The sequence below is a fragment of the Oryza glaberrima genome, chromosome 8 (genome assembly GCF_000147395.1).
Source record: "Oryza glaberrima chromosome 8, OglaRS2, whole genome shotgun sequence".
In the NCBI taxonomy this organism is placed as follows: domain Eukaryota; kingdom Viridiplantae; phylum Streptophyta; class Magnoliopsida; order Poales; family Poaceae; genus Oryza; species Oryza glaberrima.
Window position 1 is genome coordinate 17965940 of NC_068333.1, and position 21343 is coordinate 17987282.

The 21343-nt window shown below is 45.9% G+C and overlaps 3 protein-coding genes across 3 annotated transcripts; 1 reads left to right on the plus strand and 2 right to left on the minus strand.

The window, feature by feature from the left end:
• Positions 1-3152: 3152 nt before the first annotated feature.
• LOC127781728 (type IV inositol polyphosphate 5-phosphatase 9-like) lies at positions 3153-5373 on the minus strand. The gene is made up of 7 exons (XM_052308735.1): positions 5076-5373; positions 4870-4976; positions 4667-4774; positions 4256-4580; positions 3963-4174; positions 3586-3858; positions 3153-3498 (listed from the first exon to the last, which is right to left on the minus strand). The coding sequence occupies exons 1-7, from the start codon at positions 5112-5114 to the stop codon at positions 3306-3308; spliced, it is 1257 nt and encodes a 418-aa protein (XP_052164695.1). The 5' UTR covers positions 5115-5373; the 3' UTR covers positions 3153-3305.
• Positions 5374-11747: 6374 nt separating this feature from the next.
• LOC127782695 (annexin D5-like) lies at positions 11748-13801 on the plus strand. Its single transcript, XM_052309962.1, has 3 exons — positions 11748-12513; positions 13010-13099; positions 13238-13801. The coding sequence occupies exons 1-3, from the start codon at positions 11839-11841 to the stop codon at positions 13439-13441; spliced, it is 969 nt and encodes a 322-aa protein (XP_052165922.1). The 5' UTR covers positions 11748-11838; the 3' UTR covers positions 13442-13801.
• Positions 13802-13842: 41 nt separating this feature from the next.
• On the minus strand, positions 13843-20787 carry LOC127783092 (uncharacterized). The gene is made up of 4 exons (XM_052310353.1): positions 20664-20787; positions 16895-17352; positions 15877-16114; positions 13843-14257 (listed from the first exon to the last, which is right to left on the minus strand). Exons 1-4 carry the CDS (start codon positions 20785-20787, stop codon positions 14118-14120), a joined length of 960 nt encoding a protein of 319 aa, XP_052166313.1. The 3' UTR covers positions 13843-14117.
• Between the last annotated feature and the right edge of the window lie 556 nt (positions 20788-21343).

A 21343-nucleotide genomic window follows, 5' to 3' on the forward strand; every position in this document is an offset into this window, starting at 1 on the left:
TATAAATCATGATTGTTTACGGTTTACATAATGCCTGATATTTACATCTGCTCGTCATATCCTGAAAATACTAGAAGATCCATGCAGTTTTTGAGTACATACTCGATATTATCTGCTATATATCTTGCCTTCTAGAAAATATTTTTCAGGAACAATTGAGCACTCGAGTAGGTTATGGTCGAGTACACTCCATTATCGAGAACATTCTCGACAAATGCGGAGTTATCGCACCCAACCTGCCAACGAAGACCGACGACCTTTCTCATAACATCGGCCATCGCTGGACTACTCGAGAAAAGGTTGTTAACAGATAATTCCTCGCAAACGCCGTCGGTTTGATCACCCGACATGATTGCGAGCGGACATCCGGATATGCTATAAGTTGGGTACGTGAGTCATGCTAGCCACATGATATGCACATGTAATAAACCAACTTTAGCGCCCCTATAGGTGATTAAAAGACTCCTACTCCTGGTTCTCGAACTAGTAAAACGTAGTGATCTCTCTCACCTCACTTTAAGTGGTCGAGTTATGACTACTGCCTGGTCCTCGACCAGTGATGTAGCGTTTCTCCCACCACTTCCACTTTAAGTGGTCGAGTTACGACTACTGCCTGGTCCTCGACCAGCGATGTAGCGTTTCTCCCACTACTTCCACTTCAAGTGGTCGAGTTACGACTACTGCCTGGTCCTTGACCAGCGATGTAGCGTTTCTCCCACTATTTCCACTTCAAGTGGTCGAGTTACGACTACTGCCTGGTCCTCGACCAGCGATGTAGCGTTTCTCCTACTATTTCCACTTCAAGTGGTCGAGTTACGACTACTCCCTGGTCCTCGACCAGTGGTGTAGCGATTCTCCCACTATTTCCACTTCAAGTGGTCGAGTTACGACTACTCCCTGGTCCTCGACCAGCGGTGTAGCGATTCTCCCACTATTTCCACTTCAAGTTGTCGAGTTACAACTACTACCTGGTCCTCGACCAGCAGTGTAGCGATTTCTCCTACTACCTCTACTTCAACAAAGTTGATAGCAGGTACACAATATCGCCAAGTGTTTTACCCAGAGATCCCTTACCACAATGACACCTAGCATTGAAACCTATCCTACCGTCCCTTTACGCCGTCTTGACAAGGCCTTCGAGGAACCTAAGAGATCTTCGGCTGGGGACGCCCAGAGCCGATAAGGCCTTGTCGGATCCTGTAGAGACGAAAGACCATGTAAGATCTAGTCGTGTAAGAGTTCTCACCGTGCATATTAACCAAGCCGTGTAATCGGAAATTAAATTTCCAACTTCACGACTGGGGGCTAGGATCAGTGCTTGTTCAACCAAGGCAGGTTAAGGGTCCAAGAGCCTTTTCCTCCGAGAACGATTCTCCGACGACAAGGCTGGGGGCTAATGAGAGTGTATGACTCTACAAACTGATTGATCGAAGTCGGTAAGAGAGAAGACGCTCATACACAAAATATTGGTCGGTAAAATTAATTCATTTTTAGTTTTCCATACATATTATAACATGTCACCCTTTGAGTGTTCGCTCGGGGGCTATTTCTATTTGATATTCTTTTCTGAGTATTGATTTAAGGAAAATTCTATTCGACATTGACGAAGACTCCATATCTCTATGGTTCTACACCAAGATCGACTAAGGCGAGTACGACCAATGTTGACAAGGCTCCGTCGCAGACTCTACGCCTCCTCGATCGCTCGAGAACGGTTGCTGGATCTCGACAAGGAATACGGAATGAAGAAATGGTGTACCCGCCGAGATAAAATTTATTGACTTCAATCCAAATTCTCGATTACAGCAAGACGGGAGACTTAGTCGTACGCTCTGTACTTTCTCGGTCGACATCAGAGATTGACTTAGATAAACCCTTTCGGTGCCCGCACGAGGCTGATAAAGAAAGTCTAACGTTATCTCTAGACTCACCGAGAACGGTCACGTGAGCTCGATAACAGTTCCTCCGAAGTCTGCGGTTGAGAATATGAACTCGTTCATTTGCATTGAAGTCAGGGGCTACTGTCAGGGTTATGGATACCACATACCTAATAGTAGTTGACTAAATCTCGGCAGGATCCACCACATACCATGTCTTATATGGAAACTGACCTCGAGGGAGTTCCGGATAAGGAAAGACAACCAAAGTTCTACATGGAAACGACAAGGACTACTCGGATTATATCCATATTGGTTTCCCTAGCTCTACTTGAACAAGGGGACACCTATGGGTATAAATACAAGCCCCCCCTAGGAGGACAGGGGGACACCCACCACGAGACAATCAACTCCCAACACAATCAACATAGAAGCCAACATACGCCAAGACAAGCCGCCGGATATCGACATCAGAGATACGCCTGGATCGACCCTATCTGGTACCTTCAGAGGCCGGCCGTAGGGATCTAGCACTGTCTCTGATTCCGTCGGGCGCGAGCTCGAGGAGGAAGGCTACCCTGTTGTCGACTACGAGTCAGACCTTTAGACCGCCATGTCGACAACAGTTAGATATGCTACCCCACATATTGTACTGGTGTGATTATGGTGAATAAAAAGCAACATCGGCTCCGGCCAACAGGATGTAGGGCTATTACCTGATAGCTCAGGGGCCCGAACCTGTATAAAAATCCTCGTCTCCATCTCTTTTACCTCAGTCTCGCGTATATCCTAGCACCGACGATCCCCATACTATACAAATATCAGAATTGCGACATCAAACGTCGACAATAACCATAGACACATCACACATCGACTAGCTAACGTCTATTGTCAATGACTAGTTAAACGTCGCCTTCAATATATGCATTTACCGGTTTTGTGTACACGTTTCTATCTTGTGTTTTGCACCACGAATTAGATTTGCACAATCTGATATTTTTCTACCCAGTTATAAGACGTGAATGCACGTACGTACACACTACACACTAGTAACACTACACACTCGCGAGTACATCTTCCAGCGCCCTCTCAAAAAAGACAGATTATTTCGGTAATTAACTTGGTAGTAATTAGTTAATTACTCCCTCCGTTTCAGGTTATAAGACGTTTTGACTTTGGTTAAAGTTGAACTACTCAAAATTTGACTAATTCCGTAGAAAAAAATAGTAATATTTACAACATCAGCATAGTTTCATTAAATATATAATTGATTATATTTTTATAATATATTTGTTTTGAGCAAAAAAAATATTACTACTTTTTTCTATAAAGTTAGTCAAGCTTAGAGTAAAAAGTCAGAACGTCTCGCAACCAAGTAGGAGTAACAAAAAAAAATAAATGTAAGGCACTCTTTCACACTTTGAGATATCACAGAAGCGGGACATGTCCAAAGCTAGCTATGCCGGCGGCGGAGTGCTCGACGCCGACGCCGCCTCCGGCGAGCTCGCAGACGGCGTCGAACACCGCCCTCACCGGCCGGTGGTCGGAGATCCGGTAGCCGCCGCAGCGCTCGTAGCTCGCCTGCCTCATCCCCTTCCCTCGCCACAGTATCCTGTCACACCTGCAACATCGATCGAACACTACTCGTCAGCTTCAATTCATGCATGGCGTCGATTGGTCGGAGAAGATGTACGGACGACGGACTGACCATGCTGGCGCGCGCTGCTGCTGTTTGTCGCCACCGCCGGCGGCGGCGTCGATGGACCAGTAGAACATGTCGGAGTTGAGGTGGTACTTGTAGGTCGGGGAGAAGGTGACGAGGCCCTCGCGCCAGCCGTCGAAGCTCCCGCCCTCGGCGAGCTCGAGGAGGAGCTCGTCGTTCTCCAGCAGCATGCTCCACTTCCCCGCCCGCACCAGCAGCCGCGCCTCCGCGTCGTCCATGGCGATCCGGTAGTTGAGGTCGCCGAGCAACACCACCCGGCTGCAAAAATTGATAACGACGATGGCGACGTGAGCTGCGGCGGCGGCGGCGGCGGCGCGCGTAATAATGGCGTCGACGGGAAGGGTAGTGGCAGTGCCACCTACTCGTGGTCGAGGATCTTCCTCGGCAACGGCAACTCCTCCGGCGCCGGCGACGCGGCGGCGGTGGTGCGGCGGCGGAAGGTGGTCCTGGAGAGGATGTCCGCCGCGTCGGCGTTGCGGAGCTGCGCGTCGCCGTCCTTGCCGCCGGAGGCGAGGTGGCAGCAGACGAAGCAGAAGCTTGTGCCGTGCAGCAAGAACCGGACCGACACCGCGCCCTGCAACGCCGCCATTCCACTGTCAAGCCGAGCTGCCCTCGCCGCCGCGCGCCATTGCTGGCTAAGATAAGCTCTACGTACCTTGTTGCCGAGGCGGCCGAGGACGCCGGCGCCGACGCAGGAGGCGGCGACGTGGCGGACGTGGCGGCGGAGCCCACTCCTCGCCCACACGGAGACGAAGATGCCCACCATCTGCTCGCTCACCACGCACCTGAACGGCTGCTGCTGCTGACCATGCCGCTGCGCCCCCTCGTCGTCGTCGCCGTCGTCGTCGTCGTCTCGTCTTCTTCTTCCGGTAGTGAACCTGTTCAGCGCGTCGCCGATGAGCGAGTTCCATTTCATGGCGGCCGAGCTCCTCGTCGGGCCAAGCACGTTCCTCGCGTTCAGCGGCACGATCTCCTGCAACCTGAGAAAGCAAGCAATCGATCTCACGCCAAGAACTCGACATCGCCATTGCCGATGTGATTGCGATCAAGAAACCGTCAGGTTTACGCAAGAACGTAGATGTCGTAGGAGTCGGCCTTGGCGTCCAGCCAGTCGCCGAGGTCCAGGTCGTCCGGCGGCGCCACGCCGGCGACGTTCCACGTGCCGGCGAACACCCTGCGTCACATCAGCATCAGCTTCATATCAATCCGCCATTTTTTCTCTCTCTCAAGCTCAGCTCAATGCAAATTCTGCAAGAAACACACACGAACCTGTACTTGACCGTGTCGCTCTCGTGCAACGCGTCCTCCCGCCCTACGTCGGCGAACTCGGAGACGAGCCGCCGCCGCCGGTGCAGCAGCTTTCCTGGCCGGAGAATCTGAACCAGAGGTAGGAGAATTTCAATTCGAAGCTCATGTCACTGATGAACAACTGAACAATTACAGACATGAAAGGCAGCAAATCGATCGATGCTGACCTCTGAAAGCTTCGAGCTAGGATGCTTCTCGTCCCCCATAATGCAGCACCTGCAAGATAATTCTCACTGAACTTTTGAACTCTGAATTTTTCTTCTTCTTTTACAACTCTGAATTTTCGTCTGAATTTAGTGAGAAGGTAAGGAGCAAATATGAACAGCCTGGTGCGAGATATATAGCGAGAGGAGGCAGATTGAAGCGACAAAGAGAAAGGCACTGGCTGCGATGTTGACAAGAACACGAGATACTACTACTACTACATGTCAAGCATCCAACCACACATTCGGTGAGGGAGTTGTCGAGTCGCCTGCATCTGCAGGTTTATAATTTCACTAAGTGTGTGTGACCTTGGACCTCACAAAAAAAAAAAAAAACCCAGCCGCTTCTCTTTCATGAAACATGACCAAACAAAGCCATCGAACCAGCTTATGGTTTACTCGATCTCCCTGTCATTTTCTCACATCATTACGGATTTACATTGTAAACGGCAAAGACTTGAGGAGAAGCATTGTTTGTGTGGTGGTGAAGACATACGACAGGAGTATAAATCCACCTACCCGGATTTAAGTTCTGGTACACATAAATATGACTGCACGCATCGTTAGCTAGTGCAGAGATCGGAAGTTATATTTTCTTTGTCAGAAAAACAACAAAGGTTGTGTTTAGATAGGGGTAAAAAGTTTTGGCGTTATACGGACACACATTTAAAGTATTAAACGTAGACTAATAACAAAACAAATTACATATTCCGCCTATAAATTGCGACATGAATTTATTAAGCCTAATTAATCTGTCATTAGCAAATGTTTACTGTAGCACCACATTGTCAGATCATGGAGAAATTAGGCTTAAAAGATTCGCCTCGCAATTTACACGTAATCTATATAATTAGTTTTTTTTTCTATATTTAATATTCTATGCATGTGTCCAAACATTCGATGTGATAGGGTGAAAAATTTTGCCAGGGGATTTAAACAGGCCCAAAGACTTTAGTATAGGCATCATCGGTGTGATAGTGAAGATGTTGATGTATGACTCCACCAGTTGGGTTCAAATTCTGATGTTCAGAAATATGATCGTGCGTATTCTTAGCTGGTGTAGGTATCGAAAGTTATACTTTCTTTGTCAGAAAAACAACGAAGACTCCAAAAACGTACAACTGTTGATTGGCCATTGGTGTAATCTTCAGCGTTAGATAGGTTCAGAGTTTGAGCAGGTAAGCTAGTAAAGTGGGTCCAAGAGCAATGAATTCCAGATAGTTCTGATAGGGAATGTCATACTGTCATGTGCAACATGTTTTCGTGATTTGTTTGGGGAAGTAGTAAACATAGGCCATCTTTAAAGATCTTTCTGAGTGATGGCTGGGTAAGGATGGGCAAAAGATTGTCAGTTTGTGCAACTTGGGCACTTGGCTGCATAATGTGTATAGTTTTTGTTATCTGTTTGGTGTGCTACCTCTGGTTGTGGCAATGCTACCAACAAACCATGCAACTGTGCCTGAATTTTGCCTCTTGTGACTGTTTCCATATGTGCCTACTATTTCATATCTTAGCTAGAGATATCTGAAGGCTTTAGCAGCTTCTTTGCTGGAGATGACAGTTCTGTAGACATGTAGATAGATAGATTTTCAGATGCTCAAATTCTTATCAATCATTCAACCATCTGCAACTTTGGCACTACCATGTTATGCATTTTTTTTTGGTCTTTTGAGAATGCTCGAAATCTTTGCGCACCATCTCATTAAAGAGATAGATATATGGAAAATTGCTGTACTTCCTCTTCCAGATAAAAGCAGAACCATTATGCAGGGAATGTGCAGTCAAAGTGGTAATTGGTCACATTATTGCTTCATTTCAGAAGCATGAGAAAATCATTCTGATTCGGCGTTGGAAGAGACTTTTGCATCGATTCTGAACCACAAGTAGGGAATAACGTTAGGCAAGCTTCTCTGAATAATTCAGCTGTACGTCAGTTGCAAATTTTGACTGCCTTCCGGCGGCACTACGTCAATGCTTTACTTTTTGTGATGAAACTTCGGCTGTTTTTAGTTCGTGTGCCAAATTTTTTTTAAGTATACATACACACATTTAAAGTATTGAACGTAGACTAGTAACAAAACAAAATTACAGATTCCGCCTGTAAACTACAAGACGAATCTATTAAGTCTAATTAATCCGTCATTAGCAAATGTTTACTGTAGCATCACATTGTCAAATCATGGCGTAATTAGGTTCAGAAAATTCGTTTTGCGATTTACATGCAAACTGTTCAATTGGTTTTTTTTATCCGTAGTTAATGCTCTATGCATGTGTCCAAAATATTTGATGTGACGGAAAAGTCGGAAGCTTGAAGAAAATTTTTGAATCTAAACCAGGACTTCCTATGATTGAAATGAATCCCCCAATTCATTTTGACTTGACATTTTTTTAGTTATGTAGTTTATTCCATTCACTTTAGTGTACTTGTCTCCAATACATATTTGATCCATATCACCATATAGTCTACACATGTTTGATAATTATTTTTTCTCTTTAAAAATACAACTAACCGGGAGCATTCTTGTAACAAATTTATTGATGGTATTTTTGTATTCTTTGCTGAATAAAACATTCGGTAATAATTGTCTTTGTTAGTTTGTTTGCATCTTAAGATGCAGCGGCCTAGAGTTTCTTCCATTATCTAAAAAAGTCTCTCTCCCATCTTGACTGTAGTGAACTCCAAATATGTTAATAAAATTTTGGACAGACCTTCATATCACTCATACAAATATCTTGTATATTTTTTTAGTTTCTCACAACTGCTTTAAAGTGTCGGGTATAGCACCACAAACCATGAAGAGTCTTTCCAAAAGTTGATGTGTTTCAAAATTATTGTTTAGCAATCCTCTCAACAAAGGAGAAAAATCCCCAAAAGGAAAATCCCACTTGAGTCTGCAAATGGAACACAAAATCTCCAACTATTGTGGGATATACAGGGACTTCACATCAAAATTATTGAAACATTTTCATGATTAAAAAGCTGTGAATAAAGAGATAAGATTAGATATATTTTCTATCATTTCCCCCCACTAACAGCACACACAAGCACAAAACAACAAGAGCTTTAACTGCAATTATTCATCAGATCAGCATGAATGCTATGATCTGTGACAGCAACTGTAGTGGCAGGTTAATTAACTTACCTAAAACCAGTAAGAGACAAGCACAAGGCAGCAACTTGTTTTGGGAGACAGAGAGCAGATGGCCAATAGTATCATGAAACCAGCCAATCAGACCATGGATTCAGAATTAATAGCTTATCACCTCTTAATTCCCTTATCTATTCTACATTATCTTTGTGCCTCAGGAATGGCCATGTTGTTGATTTAAAACTAGACACTGCGCAGAATGAGCCGCAATAGATTGAGCTGATGTTTTCCTGCTTCCTTGTCTTATCTCCAAGACTCCAAGTGTGAAGTGCCGAAAAGAAAATTAGATTAAGAGAAAACTGAGGCTAGCCAGTAGTCTTAGAGACACGAAAAAGAGTATTGGATTCAGGAGAGAAGCACGCAAGATTGGATTTCGAGAATAACGTTACTCCCTTCGATTTCATAATTCTTAATATTTTATACAATAACACGGTCTCCGAAACATATTTTTTATTTATAAATATCTATTAATATTATTTTATAAAACGAGCAAGAATTTAAATTTATTAAAGTATTTTTAGACTAATCTAGTGTCTTCAAACTAAATATTTTAAAAGTTTTAATTATTTGACCTTAAAATATCACGAATTATAGGCCTGTTCACTTTGATTCCATTTTCAATCGTACCAAATTTTGATAAAGTTGAAAAAAGAATAGCTACATTTAGTTTGTTGCCAAATTTTGGTAACTATATAAGAAACCCTGCTAAAATTTTGGTGAGTTTTTTTTAACATCAAAGTGAACAGGCCCTATGAAACAAAAAGAGGAACATGCATGGTAGCATGCATTAATTAAGTGGTAGCTACTGATCGACGAATGACGAATGGTATTGCGCATACTGGCAGGTAACTCTTCAAAAGGAGTAGCTCGATATTAGTCACAGATCTATACGTGTATTAATTGGGTTTCACAGATGATATATATCCCTCTTTAATTATTTTATTGTATGCATGCTTGTGTCTGGCTAACCGTGAAGTAGAGAAAAAGAAAATTAAGGACCCCCTACTAATAACTTGGTTGTGGTATAAAAGGAGTCACGATTTATGCAGACAGATGTGACGTCGACACCTGTATAATGTGTTTTTTTTCAGCCTTTTCAGAAAATGCGTATCAAGGATATGGTGAAAAATCCACAGTACCTAATCAATCCGCAAGATAATGGGTAGAAGTCTGACCTATATATATCCACAAAATGGATATGCACAATCAATCTACCGACTACCTAACTGATTTGAGGATAGTTGAATTAAAAGCCCTATTTTTTTAGGTAAACAAAATATTATTGTATTTATTCTGTTTATTCATAGACTTTTAAAGGCAAAATGAAATATTTAGGTTACCGTGATACTTCCTCCGTTTTAGATCATTGGTTGTTTTGGATTTGGTCAAAATCAAACTATTTCAAGTTTGATTAAGTTTATAAGCAAATATAGTAATATTTACAATACTAAATTAGTTTTATTAAATTAATAATGGAATATATTTTTATAATATATTTGTCTTGAGTTGAAAATATTACATTTTTTTCTATAAACACTGGTCAAACTTAAAGTAGTTTAACTTTAACCAAAAGTCAAAATGACTTAAAATCTGAAATGGAGGGAGTATGTCCGTGCATCCCGATGATGTTTTTCCTATGGATGAAAAGGGGAAACACGAGGAATAGCTAAACTGTTAATCATCGAAACTGACTTTTTTTAAAAGAAAAAAGAAAAAGACATTGCAGAAACCGCAGACTATGTTGAACACCGAAAAGGAAGGAATTTTTTCTGTACTTTCCCTTTAAAAAAAGAAAAGGAAAAGAAGAAAAGGAAGCAAAGTGAACCTAACTAAGGACATGCATGATTCCAGGGTGAATAATGAAATCAGTTCGAAATTTCGAATGTATATCGAGTACAACATGCTGATGAATTTGACACCGGCCCCTGCCAAGGCCAGCTGCAAAACAAACCAACAAATTCATTCAAACCAGAGCGATTTGTTGCTCACGAAGACTTCAAGCAGAATTAAACGATCTTGCGTGCTTGCAGCAGCAGCACGCAGGCTTTGCGTGGATAACGATGGCCCATTATTAATTCATTGTACGATTGGGCCGGAACGGTTTCGACGGTTGTGCGGCCCATCTTCGATACGGAGAGGCGAATCTGTGGGCCGGAGGGCTCCTCCTCCTGGTTTGGCACCGGTGGCTGGAATAAGTTCATCTTAGGTCCCTTACTTGTCAACGAATCCGATTATCATCCATCAACAAAAAAAAAAAAAACTAGATACAACGGGTCCCTCAACTGTTAAACCAGTGTAAAATAAGTCTTAAAATGGTTTGGGTGACGGTTTTAGCTGATGTGGCGTCTACGTGGCTAATTTAACTCGGTCTTCATCTGACGTGGCACATCAAGCAAAATTTAACAATTTAAAAAATAAAACAAAATATGTTGGCCCACATGTCAGTAAAATAATAATAATAAGATAAAAAATAGGAGGACCCATATATCAGTGGACCCCACTTGCTCCACCTCATCCACCCTCTTTTCTGTATCCTATCCTCTCTTACTCTCATGCGAAGCTGGCGGGACGGCGGCGGGCCACAACAGGCGGAGCGGCGGCAATTCGCTGCCGGCACCGATCTCCATAACAGAGGTGCGCGTCCTCCTCCTCTTCGAACTCGTCGCCATCTTCGTGGTCTTCGGCGACCGCGATGGTGGGGAAGCGGGTGGGGAAATAGGAGCTCTCCCGCCACTGCTCATGGTGACGACGCCATCGAGGTCGGAGGATGGCGGGAATGGGGGCGGGGGCCACAATGGCGAGGTACGCGTCATTCTCCTCCTCGAACCTGTCGCCGTCGTTGTCGTCGTCATCTTTGGCGGTGACAGGAGAGGAAGCAAAGGGAGAAGTTGGTCGGCTGCTGCAACACCTCTTGCCGTCGACCTTGCAGGGGCGGGAGAGGAGACGCGGGCGACGGCCGGTGGGAGAGGAGCTACGGGCAGCAGCCAGCGGGAGAGAAGCGGCGCGCAGTGGCCGGTGGCCGGTGGCCGGCGGGAGAAGAGCGACGCGCGGGCTCCAGCCGACGGGAGGGGAGGAGCCGTGGGCGGCAACCACTTATCCCTCTCCTTTCCCTCCCAGATCCCACGAGTTCTATTTTTTTTCTGGATCGAATTGCCATGTAACCACCATGTTACTGCCACGTCGGATGAAGACTGAGTCAAATTAGTCACGTACGTGCAACGTCATCTAAACCGTCTTATGACTTATTTTGCACCATTTTTTCTATTGAAGGACGAAAATCAGATTCCTTCCCAAGTTAAGGGGCCATTGATGAACTTATTCCCGGCGGCTGCAGCCGCGTGCGGCGCCCGCTCCAAGGAGGAGATGCCGGGAGACGTCACGTGATGTCACGCGCGGTCCACGAGCGAATCACCCATGATGGCGCCCACACCCGATAAGGAGGAATCCGAATCCATACTTGCCCGCCCTGCCCTTTTTTCTTCTCCCTCGCGCCGCGCGACAAACACCGCCGTATTTATGTGCGCGCCGCGCCGCGCGGGAAGCAGCACAGCACAGCACACATCTCGTCCAGTCCATCCATGGCGAGCCTGAGCGTGCCGCCGGTGCCGACGGACCCGCGGCGCGACGCGATCGACCTCCACAGGGCGTTCAAGGGGTTCGGCTGCGACGCCACGGCGGTGACCGCCATCCTCGCCCACCGCGACGCCTCCCAGCGCGCCCTGATCCGGCGCCACTACGCGGCGGTCTACCACCAGGACCTCCTCCACCGCCTCGCCGCCGAGCTCTCGGGCCACCACAAGCGCGCCGTCCTGCTCTGGGTGCTCGACCCGGCGTCCCGCGACGCCGCCGTCCTCCACCAGGCGCTCAACGGCGACGTCACCGACATGAGGGCGGCCACCGAGGTGGTGTGCTCCAGGACGCCGTCGCAGCTGCTCGTGGTGAGGCAGGCCTACCTCGCCAGGTTCGGCGGCGGCGGCGGCGGCGGCGGCCTCGAGCACGACGTCGCCGTCAGGGCGTCCGGCGACCACCAGAGGCTGCTTCTGGCGTACCTGCGCTCGCCGCGGTACGAGGGGCCCGAGGTGGTCGACATGGCGGCGGCGGCGCGCGACGCCAGGGAGCTGTACAGGGCCGGCGAGAGGCGGCTCGGCACCGACGAGAGGACGTTCATCCGCGTCTTCTCCGAGCGCAGCGCCGCCCACATGGCGGCCGTCGCCGCCGCGTACCACCACATGTACGACCGCTCCCTCGAGAAGGTGATCTACCGATCATGCACAGCAGCATATGCTTTGGCTTTGGTTTTCTCTCTCTCTGAATTTAATGGAGGACGCGTACGTGCGCACACACACCACTACACACGGATTCATTTGAGGCATGGCGCTTCATACAAGACATGTATGTGCACACACACCACTACACAAGGATTGAGAAACGCACAGGGGTATTCCGGCTAGCTTCACAAGATGGTGGATTGACTGACCTGGGTTCAAAACCTCACTCCTATTTATTTGATATTAGGTCCTTCCTTAATATTCGCGTTTTTTTACTACACAAGAATTCATATGATGCACGTCGCATTACATACACAGTATTGATCTATGAGTACGTCCCTTTAACGTAAGGCCAGATAGATATAGTTTTAGAGGCAAAATTCTAACCTCGTTAAAATACTATTGAAAATGCACGCGCATATATAATATTTATGGAAACCAAGATTTGGTTTGTGTTTTATTGTGTGCGTTTAATTGTCAGGCTGTGAAGAGTGAAACTTCAGGGAACTTTGGGTTTGGCCTGCTGACAATCCTCAGGTGCGCCGAGAGCCCGGCCAAGTACTTCGCCAAGGTATATATATAACAACCCGGAGCCCCGTTTTCTGAATTATGTTTAAATTAAACTCATCAGTACATGTTTCTGTAAAATCAAAGGAACTGTTAAAATTCATGTGAAATGAATCTCGATCATCCCGAATTCATTTGTTAGGTGCTCCACGAGGCGATGAAGGGGCTGGGCACCAACGACACGACGCTGATCAGGGTGGTGACGACGAGGGCGGAGGTGGACATGCAGTACATCAAGGCGGAGTACCACCGGAGCTACAAGCGCTCGCTCGCCGACGCCGTCCACTCCGAGACCTCCGGCAACTACCGCACCTTCCTCCTCTCCCTCGTCGGCCGCGACCGCTAACGTCGACTGGTTTCGGTCTCTTTGAGCGTGTTAAGGGACGCATTTGTTCCATAGCGCACAAACATGGCAATTATTTATGTGCGCGTGTGTAGTGGTGTGTTCGAACGTTCGTTTTTCGTGTAATAAAAAAAATTGAGTTTGCTGTCTTGTGATGCTGCTGCTGTTCTTGCATTGCCTCTGCTCTGCATTCCATTTCAGAAACATTCATGTATATACGTGTCTATTATTTGGTCATATGTGTGTCTAAGTAATTTGTTGATGATAAACTGATAATCGGCATCTTGCGTGTGATGAGATTCCCCTGTAATATATGGTGCATCGATGCTTGTATTATTTGCCCCTAGATGCTAGTATTGTTGATGGCTATTCAATCCATGTTTGCAAAAACTTTCAAGCAGTCATGGAGAACGAACAAGTGCTTTGCAGCACAGCTTATTCCATATACCAACTACGGTGCCAAATCATACAAACTAGAGAGGTTTCAGAGAGTGCCTCACACTAAAAAGTACCAATATACAGAGAGATCATCCATAGCTGTACTCTGCTACAATGCATGTTCTATACACTCCCAAAAACTAGACAAGCCGTAATTCACATAGAGGCATAGACAACAGCACATAACTCGTAGACGATATGGCAGCCACATAGCTCACCTGGAACCGAATCACAGATCGCCTCAGTCGATAGGCTTCTGCTTTGCATGGCGAGAAGCAGAGTATGACTGGATAGCCGAATTTGTCACGCCGATCGAGTGCTTCGTGAGGTCCATGCTCTTCCTTGCAGCAAACCAAATCATCCAAAAGAATCCAAGCCAACCTGCAGCAGCCAGGACATTAGTACAGGTGATGCAGACAGCTTGTTAATTAAGAGGTAATAATCTATTGCCATGTCCTGGCAAAGAATAGATCCGAAAAGAGCAGCCTCATGCAGAGAAGCTGCTTTGTCAAAAACAATAGCCCCCTTTTAGGGAAGGAATCCAATATGTGTTCACATTTCTAGATCTGCAGCATCACAATCTTCATAGATTTTGAAGCATTCAACCATTCACCATCAATAGCTAGTTTTGCTAAAGTAGTACCTAATTGTTATGTCACTTTATTCCCGCTTATCACAATCCACCCGTGTTCGTGTCTATGTTTCTTATTCTCCAGAAGCAAAAAGGTGCAAGATAGTGCCGTGGTGATTGATGTCTACCATTCCAAAAGTTAAGAAGGAGTTGGCAACATATTCTACACCACCGGTCAAAAATACATTGCTTTTGGTAAAGTGTTGTATGGGAGTTGATTCTTAAAACCAAACATGTAAATCATTGCTAAGTGGATGTAATTTGATCTCATGCTACATATTCACTCTAAAATATACGATTCAACGTTCCATGGTTGTGGGCATAACTTTCTAGTACGTCACGTGTGCTAATGCGCCTGAGATTTACTAAAGCAGAAATTATTACACAGCCCCTTCACTAGAACTAGTTAACAGACTTTTCACCCATGGAATTCACTCTGTACACATTATAAGGGGATCTAACATGAAACATAATAGAGGTTAAGATGCCTCCAGATGGCACTCCTAGCTAATTAGAGAACACTATCAAGTGCATTAATGACCCACCAAAATTACGTAGCATTACTATAAACAGTTCACTTATTGGCTTGAGTAAGTTAACGTGAAAAAAAAACTTCAAGTTGAAAAACTTGCTTCATAATTATAATTTACTCTAACAAATTAAGAGAACCAGTGGACGTAAATAACATGTGGTTCCTCTTAATTGCTGAGCAATTTATTACAAATAATTTCGTTGGATGCCAAGGGAAGCCCATAGGCAAACCAGTGGCCACTATCAAACTCACACATGCTAAATTACTGTGTTGACATTGTGTTAGTACAAGATTGTGCCCAGTCAGACGTGTCTTCCTAGTACCAGTTCCCTTCTTTCAGCAAAAAATGCCTCTATTGTTACTTATCATGCTCTACGTCAGGAGCACCTAATGTTTATTTGGAAAAGAATAGGCAAACTTGGACTGTCTAGTCACTCTTCTCTCCCCTAAAGCAGCAGCCACTGGCTAGCTGTTATCTTGGCGGTGCTTACCCAATAACATGCTAGTACATTACAAAATGACTAAGTGCACTGAAGACAGAATGTTTTAAATACTTTTTCTCACTGGACTTATTGGGACAGGATAGTTAATAATGGCATATTTATATTTATAGTATTAATAAACATGACCAACCAGATATGTTAAAGTGGTATGGGCAACAAAGGATAACTGTGTTAATATTGCAAAACATGATATATTGGTGGCTATTAATGTGCTAACAGAAGATGTATGATTACAGATCAGATTAACTAACACACCTAAAAACTAGTTTGTAAATATGGACACCTCTAAGGGATTTTATGGTTTTCATGACAGAAAGAGAGAGTAAGTTTGTACCAGTAGCAATCATGACGCCGACAATTGCTGAGATGACTGTGGCGGAAATGACAAAAACAGCAACTGATACTACTCCAATATACACTGCAACCAAGCAAGCAAAGAACATAGCCAGGAATCCTCCAGCAGCTGCCAGCGACATCAGGACGGAAACAACAACAGCATTGGTGGTTGCAACCAGCAGGAAGAACATGAAGATTAGAAGGCCAGTCAATGCAATAAGTGTGATCGTTCCAACCTGCCACACCAGGAACAGATGAAATGAGGGTAGCTTAACTTAAAATACATTTCACATATTCTTAAACTAAATGGCAAAAGTAAAAGATGATCCAATCAAATAAGGAAATGGCAAATTCAGCAAATGAGTTCATGCCCACATCCCACAGCAATACACTTCTGCAGTTACTGAACACAAAAAGAAAGCATGATCATCAAATTATCAACCATTCAATGAACACACCTCAAGTAGAGCCATTTGAAATTACATTGTTTATCCATACAAGATAAATCAGATTGATTACGCTGATGCATGCTAGCCATGTGATCCAATGAATTTAACTGTAAATAGAGATCACACATCCTTCTCTGGATAGTGAAAACATACCCTATCATACCCGCTAACCGACCAGCGGCAGTAATCTATGACGTGTTTTCTGTAAAATATGGTACAATTCATCCCATCCTTCCTTATTACACTACAGATTACAGAATTCTGTAACACATTGAAACTTAAATGAAGAAATGTAAGAACATTGTGGCCATTAGAGCTTGATAATCGAATTGTCACATGCTCACACGGCAACAAATCAAGTCCCTAATGACAGCATGTATCAGTTAAAACTGTATTTACTTAATAACAAAGGAGACAAGCCACAAATTAAAGACATGGAAATCACTTCGCGCGCATCTCTATGGGGATTAGTCAAAGGAAATGCAAAAGAAGGATCCAGAAGGCGTCCAAGCCGAGAGGGAAAAGGGAAGTGGGGGCGGCGCGGCCGGTGAGGTGGGGCTCGCTCACCGAGATGACGAGGATGGCGCGGAGGCCGCTGCCCCTTCTGGTCCACTCGAGCAGGTCCCGCGCCGAGTTCCTCGACGCCTCGCGCAGCCGCGGGGCGGTCTCGCGGGACGCCGCCCTGATCCTCCGCAGCAGCGGCTCCCCTCCGCCGCCGCCGCCGCCGCCGCCCTGCGAGCAGACGCCGTCGACGAAGCTGCGGAGCACGCCGGGGAGCGTGTCCTCCACCTCCACCGGTCGGCCGCCGCCGCCGGAGGCCTCGCCGTTGGGGGCCTTGGCGCTTGCGGCCGCCGCGTCGGATTCCTCCATACCTGGGCTGCAGCCGGCGGCGGGGACTCGTCGGCGGCGAGGGAAACGGATGGGGGATAGGGGCGAGGAGGTGCTGGCGACTACTGCTACTACTCCTAGATTTAAGAGGGGTTCGGTGACACGTGTCCCTTCTGACCGGGACCACTGACACGTGGCTTCATGTGAATCTGGTGGACCCACCTGTCAGTGGCTATGCGTCGGCCGAAAGCCGAAAGCCGACGTGGACGGATCAGGATCACACGCCTCAAGTTATGAATGTTTTTTTTCTTTTTTTTCTTTGAAAGAATGATTCGTTTGACAAATTTTGATGGAAACACGATAGCTGATTTGGTGTGTCCACGTTGGAGACTGTGTTTGTGGATGAGGAATTTGTCGCAGTTCCGTGCTAGAATTTCGATTATGTTTATACTTATCTGCACGGTATCTACACGATACTACACGATAGTTAGTGATTTGAAATAAAATATTTTAGAGCAACTGTTGTAAAATTCATTATGATGAAAAAACATAAAATTAACTTTAAAATTAAATTTTAATATTTAAATGGTAGCTTATAAGCATAAGTGAAATGATGGGTTGTAAATATCTAGATTATGACATTTTACCACACAAAATCGTGGTGGCAACTTCCGATTGTTTCAAACTCTAGCGTCTCTATCACGTGATACTGTGATATAAAGCGATGAGCAAACGTGTTTTTGCAACGTAGACATGATGCTTGATCGAACTACCACGTACTAGTCTACAACGTAGCCACGTAAAACTGCATGTTGTGATTTTCCTCCCTTTTTTTTTTGCAAAATATAGCGAATTATATGTGCAAATTAGTTGGAAGCACAAATAATATTGTTGTGCATGTTGCATGACAATTCTTTGTTGCGCATGTTGCTTCCCTAACATTCGCGTCTCCTTTTTAGTAGCGCGAGCTAAACGAAAACTAAAAAACAGATCACATGTGGGCAATTAAGAGCATTGAGTGTCTTTAAGACTACCTCATATTAGTGTTGCCTTAGGCTCAGTTGTGTCTAGGTTCCAACCTCTCTTTCTCGATTTTGGCGTGAACGTTTTTTAAACTGCTATTTCGGTGCGTTTTTTACAAAAAGTTTCTATACGAAAGTTGTTTTAAAAATTCATATTGTTCATTTTTGAAAAAAAATTTAACTAATACTTAATTAATTATGTGCTAATGGATCGCTCCGTTTTCCATGAAAGAGACAAGCGTTCCAAACCTGCTCTCTAGAATGCAACCTAAGATGTCTTCCTGTATAAATTGTTATATTTTTCGCATGTGGTCGTTTTAATTAGTAATTTGGAACCATGCCATTATAATTTTGTAAAGTTTAAGATATGCCATCGGTATCTCAATGATATGTAGGACCCACATGAGTCAATGATGTGGATCAGGATGGCATATCTCAAATTTTACAAAATTATAATGGCATCGTTTCTTATGCTAATTTGTTTACACACGCAACCATCGACCCCTCTCTCTCTAGCAAAATTAATGTAGATGGTTTTCTTTCAGCATCACATGTCACTATTAGAAAAAAATGATTTTCTACAATATAACACATATTTTTTTTAGGCAGACCTTATTTTCGACTATAATTGTTTGCCTGTATAGTTGTGTGAAGAGAGGTCTATTGGCTGGCCGCCTGGGAACATAAGTCCCAGGCTTCCAACTCCCTCTCCTCTCCTCTCTCTCTCTCACATCTCCTCAGTTCGGCGATGAGGGCGGTGGTGGTGGGGAGGGGAGCAATGGCAGCGTTCCATAGCCGTGGCACAAAGTTTAGTGGCAGGAGTGGCGGGATCCGGAGATAGCAACGCGTGGGGGCGGCGGATCCGTGGAAGGCGACGTGTCGGAACGGCGGATCCGGCGACGGCAAGAGTGGGGGCGGCGCCGGATCCGGCGAGGGTGACACGCGGGGGCGGATAATCCAGTGATGGCGAGGTGAGGGTGCACCCTCCTCGTTCGTGGTCGTTTTTCTCGTCGTCATGACGGAGAAAGCTGACTTCCGGATCGGCTCCTCGATGGCGACGGTGGCATCCTCCCTGCGATGATGACCACCACCACGACATCCAACTGATGTTTCTTTTTTTTTTTTTTGGGGGGGGGGGGGACTTCCAACTTTCTGTGAAAAATATGGATGTGGATTTGAATGTGAACTTCCACTTCTTTTTAGAACTTCCACCACGGATGTGTGTTTCAATGTGAATTTGCATGCTATGAATAACAAATTGCTTCTTTTTGTGTGCACCGAATTCTTTTGCGGACGGTCCTCTTAATGGGTCCATTTTGTGAAATTTGACTTTTGCAGGCATACCTATGATCGCCTTGCGAAAATGAATTTTGGCAGTTGCATAAATTGTTTTTATGGTGGTGTGTAGATTACAATTTACATATTAATGTTTGACCAACGTTTGACAATTCGTCTTATTTAAAAAAATTTATGTAATTATCATTTATTTTATTGTGACTTAATTTATCATCAAATGTTTTTTAAGCATGACATAAATATTTTTAATATTTGCATAAAAATTTTGAATAAGATAAATGATCAAACGTTGGTCAAAAGTCAATGGCGTCATACATTAAAATACGGATGGAGTATATCATAACCTGCAGCTGTGAGTAGGAATACAAATCAGCGTGTCATTGAACTAAGCATTTTTTTTTTACTTGTGTACACTACAAGTACATTCAAGCAAAGTGATGAGAAAAAAAGAACAAACATACAATGAGCATCAGTTGCTTCGGCAACAGATAATTATCTCATTATAATGAGAAACCTAGACCTATTTCTTCATCTTTCAAAAGCTTGGCATGATCCACACGGGCGCCGGCCAGTTGAACCACCGTTGAGGAGAGACTATCTCATCGGAGCTATCACTGCCCAAACTGAAGACTCCTACATCCCGACGAGCACCTTTAGAGTCGTACATATTAGAAACTATTAAGTGTGGTGGAAGGGGCGGCCGCTGAGCTACGCCACGTCGGATAGCTACAGTGCACAGGATGGATTTTTGCGAAAAAGCCCTCCGGTTTATTTGTAATTCGGTGTAGGTCTTCGAAAAGCAAGATATTCCATGCAAAGGACAGTAAAACCGAGAATCAGGACTGCGCTCTAAAATGTGGAATCCGAGGGGCTTTTTCGCAAAAAATACGCCCACTAACCCACCCACCACCAAAACCCTAGCCGCCGCCGCCCAATCCCTCTCCCTCTGCCCGCTCTCTCCCTCTCCCTCTCCCACACCGTCACCGGGCGCCGCCGCCTCCGCCTCCGCCTCCCCCTTGCGCCGTCCCCATTGCCGACCGCCGCGCCTCCGCCTCCGCCCCCCTGGTGCCGCCGCCTCGGCCCCCGCCACCATCGCCGCCTCCCCATCGCCGGCCGTCTTTGCCTCCCGCCATCCCCATTGTCAGCCGCCTCCGCCTCCCCCCTCGCGCCATCACCGTCACCGAGTGCACCCGTCTCTTCCTCCGCCACCGCTGTCGTCGTCGCCGAGCGCTGTCGGTGCCACCTCCGCCTCGCTCCGCCGCTGCTGCCGTCGCCGAGCACTGCCGCAGCATCGTCGTCCACTGCCGCCGCCATCGCCGAGCGTCGCCGCTGCGTCCTTCGTTGCCATCACCAACGGCCGCTGCTCCGCCCTCCGTTGCCGCTGCCATAGAAGAAACGACAGTGGTGACAGAACCGACATCTTCGGCTTCTCCAGTTTCCTTCCACCTCTTCCCCTCACCTCCTCGCCGCCTTCGGAAGCCCTAGCGAAGCGACTGACGCGAGCGCTGAGGCGGCGGCAAAGGAGGAGGGGGAGCGAGCACCATGGCGGAGGACGACTACAACGACATGGATATGGGGTTCGCCTCTCCCCCACCCTCCCTCGCTCGCTTCCGCCGTTACAATTTCGCACCAACCTAGGGTTTGCTGGTGTCACCGATCGCGTTCGGGGGCGTGGGCGGAGAGGGGGGGGGGGGGGGTAGAAGGGAGCCCGGTATCTTCGTGGGTGGGTTGCGGGCACGTTGATTGGTAGGGGCGATTCGTGGGGGGAGCTCTCCTTTCTCAAGGGAGCCCCTACCTGCTGGGTTGGTGGCATTACGGAGTTTTTCTTTAGGCGAATATTTCGTCTATTGTGAGATGGATGGGTCTTTGA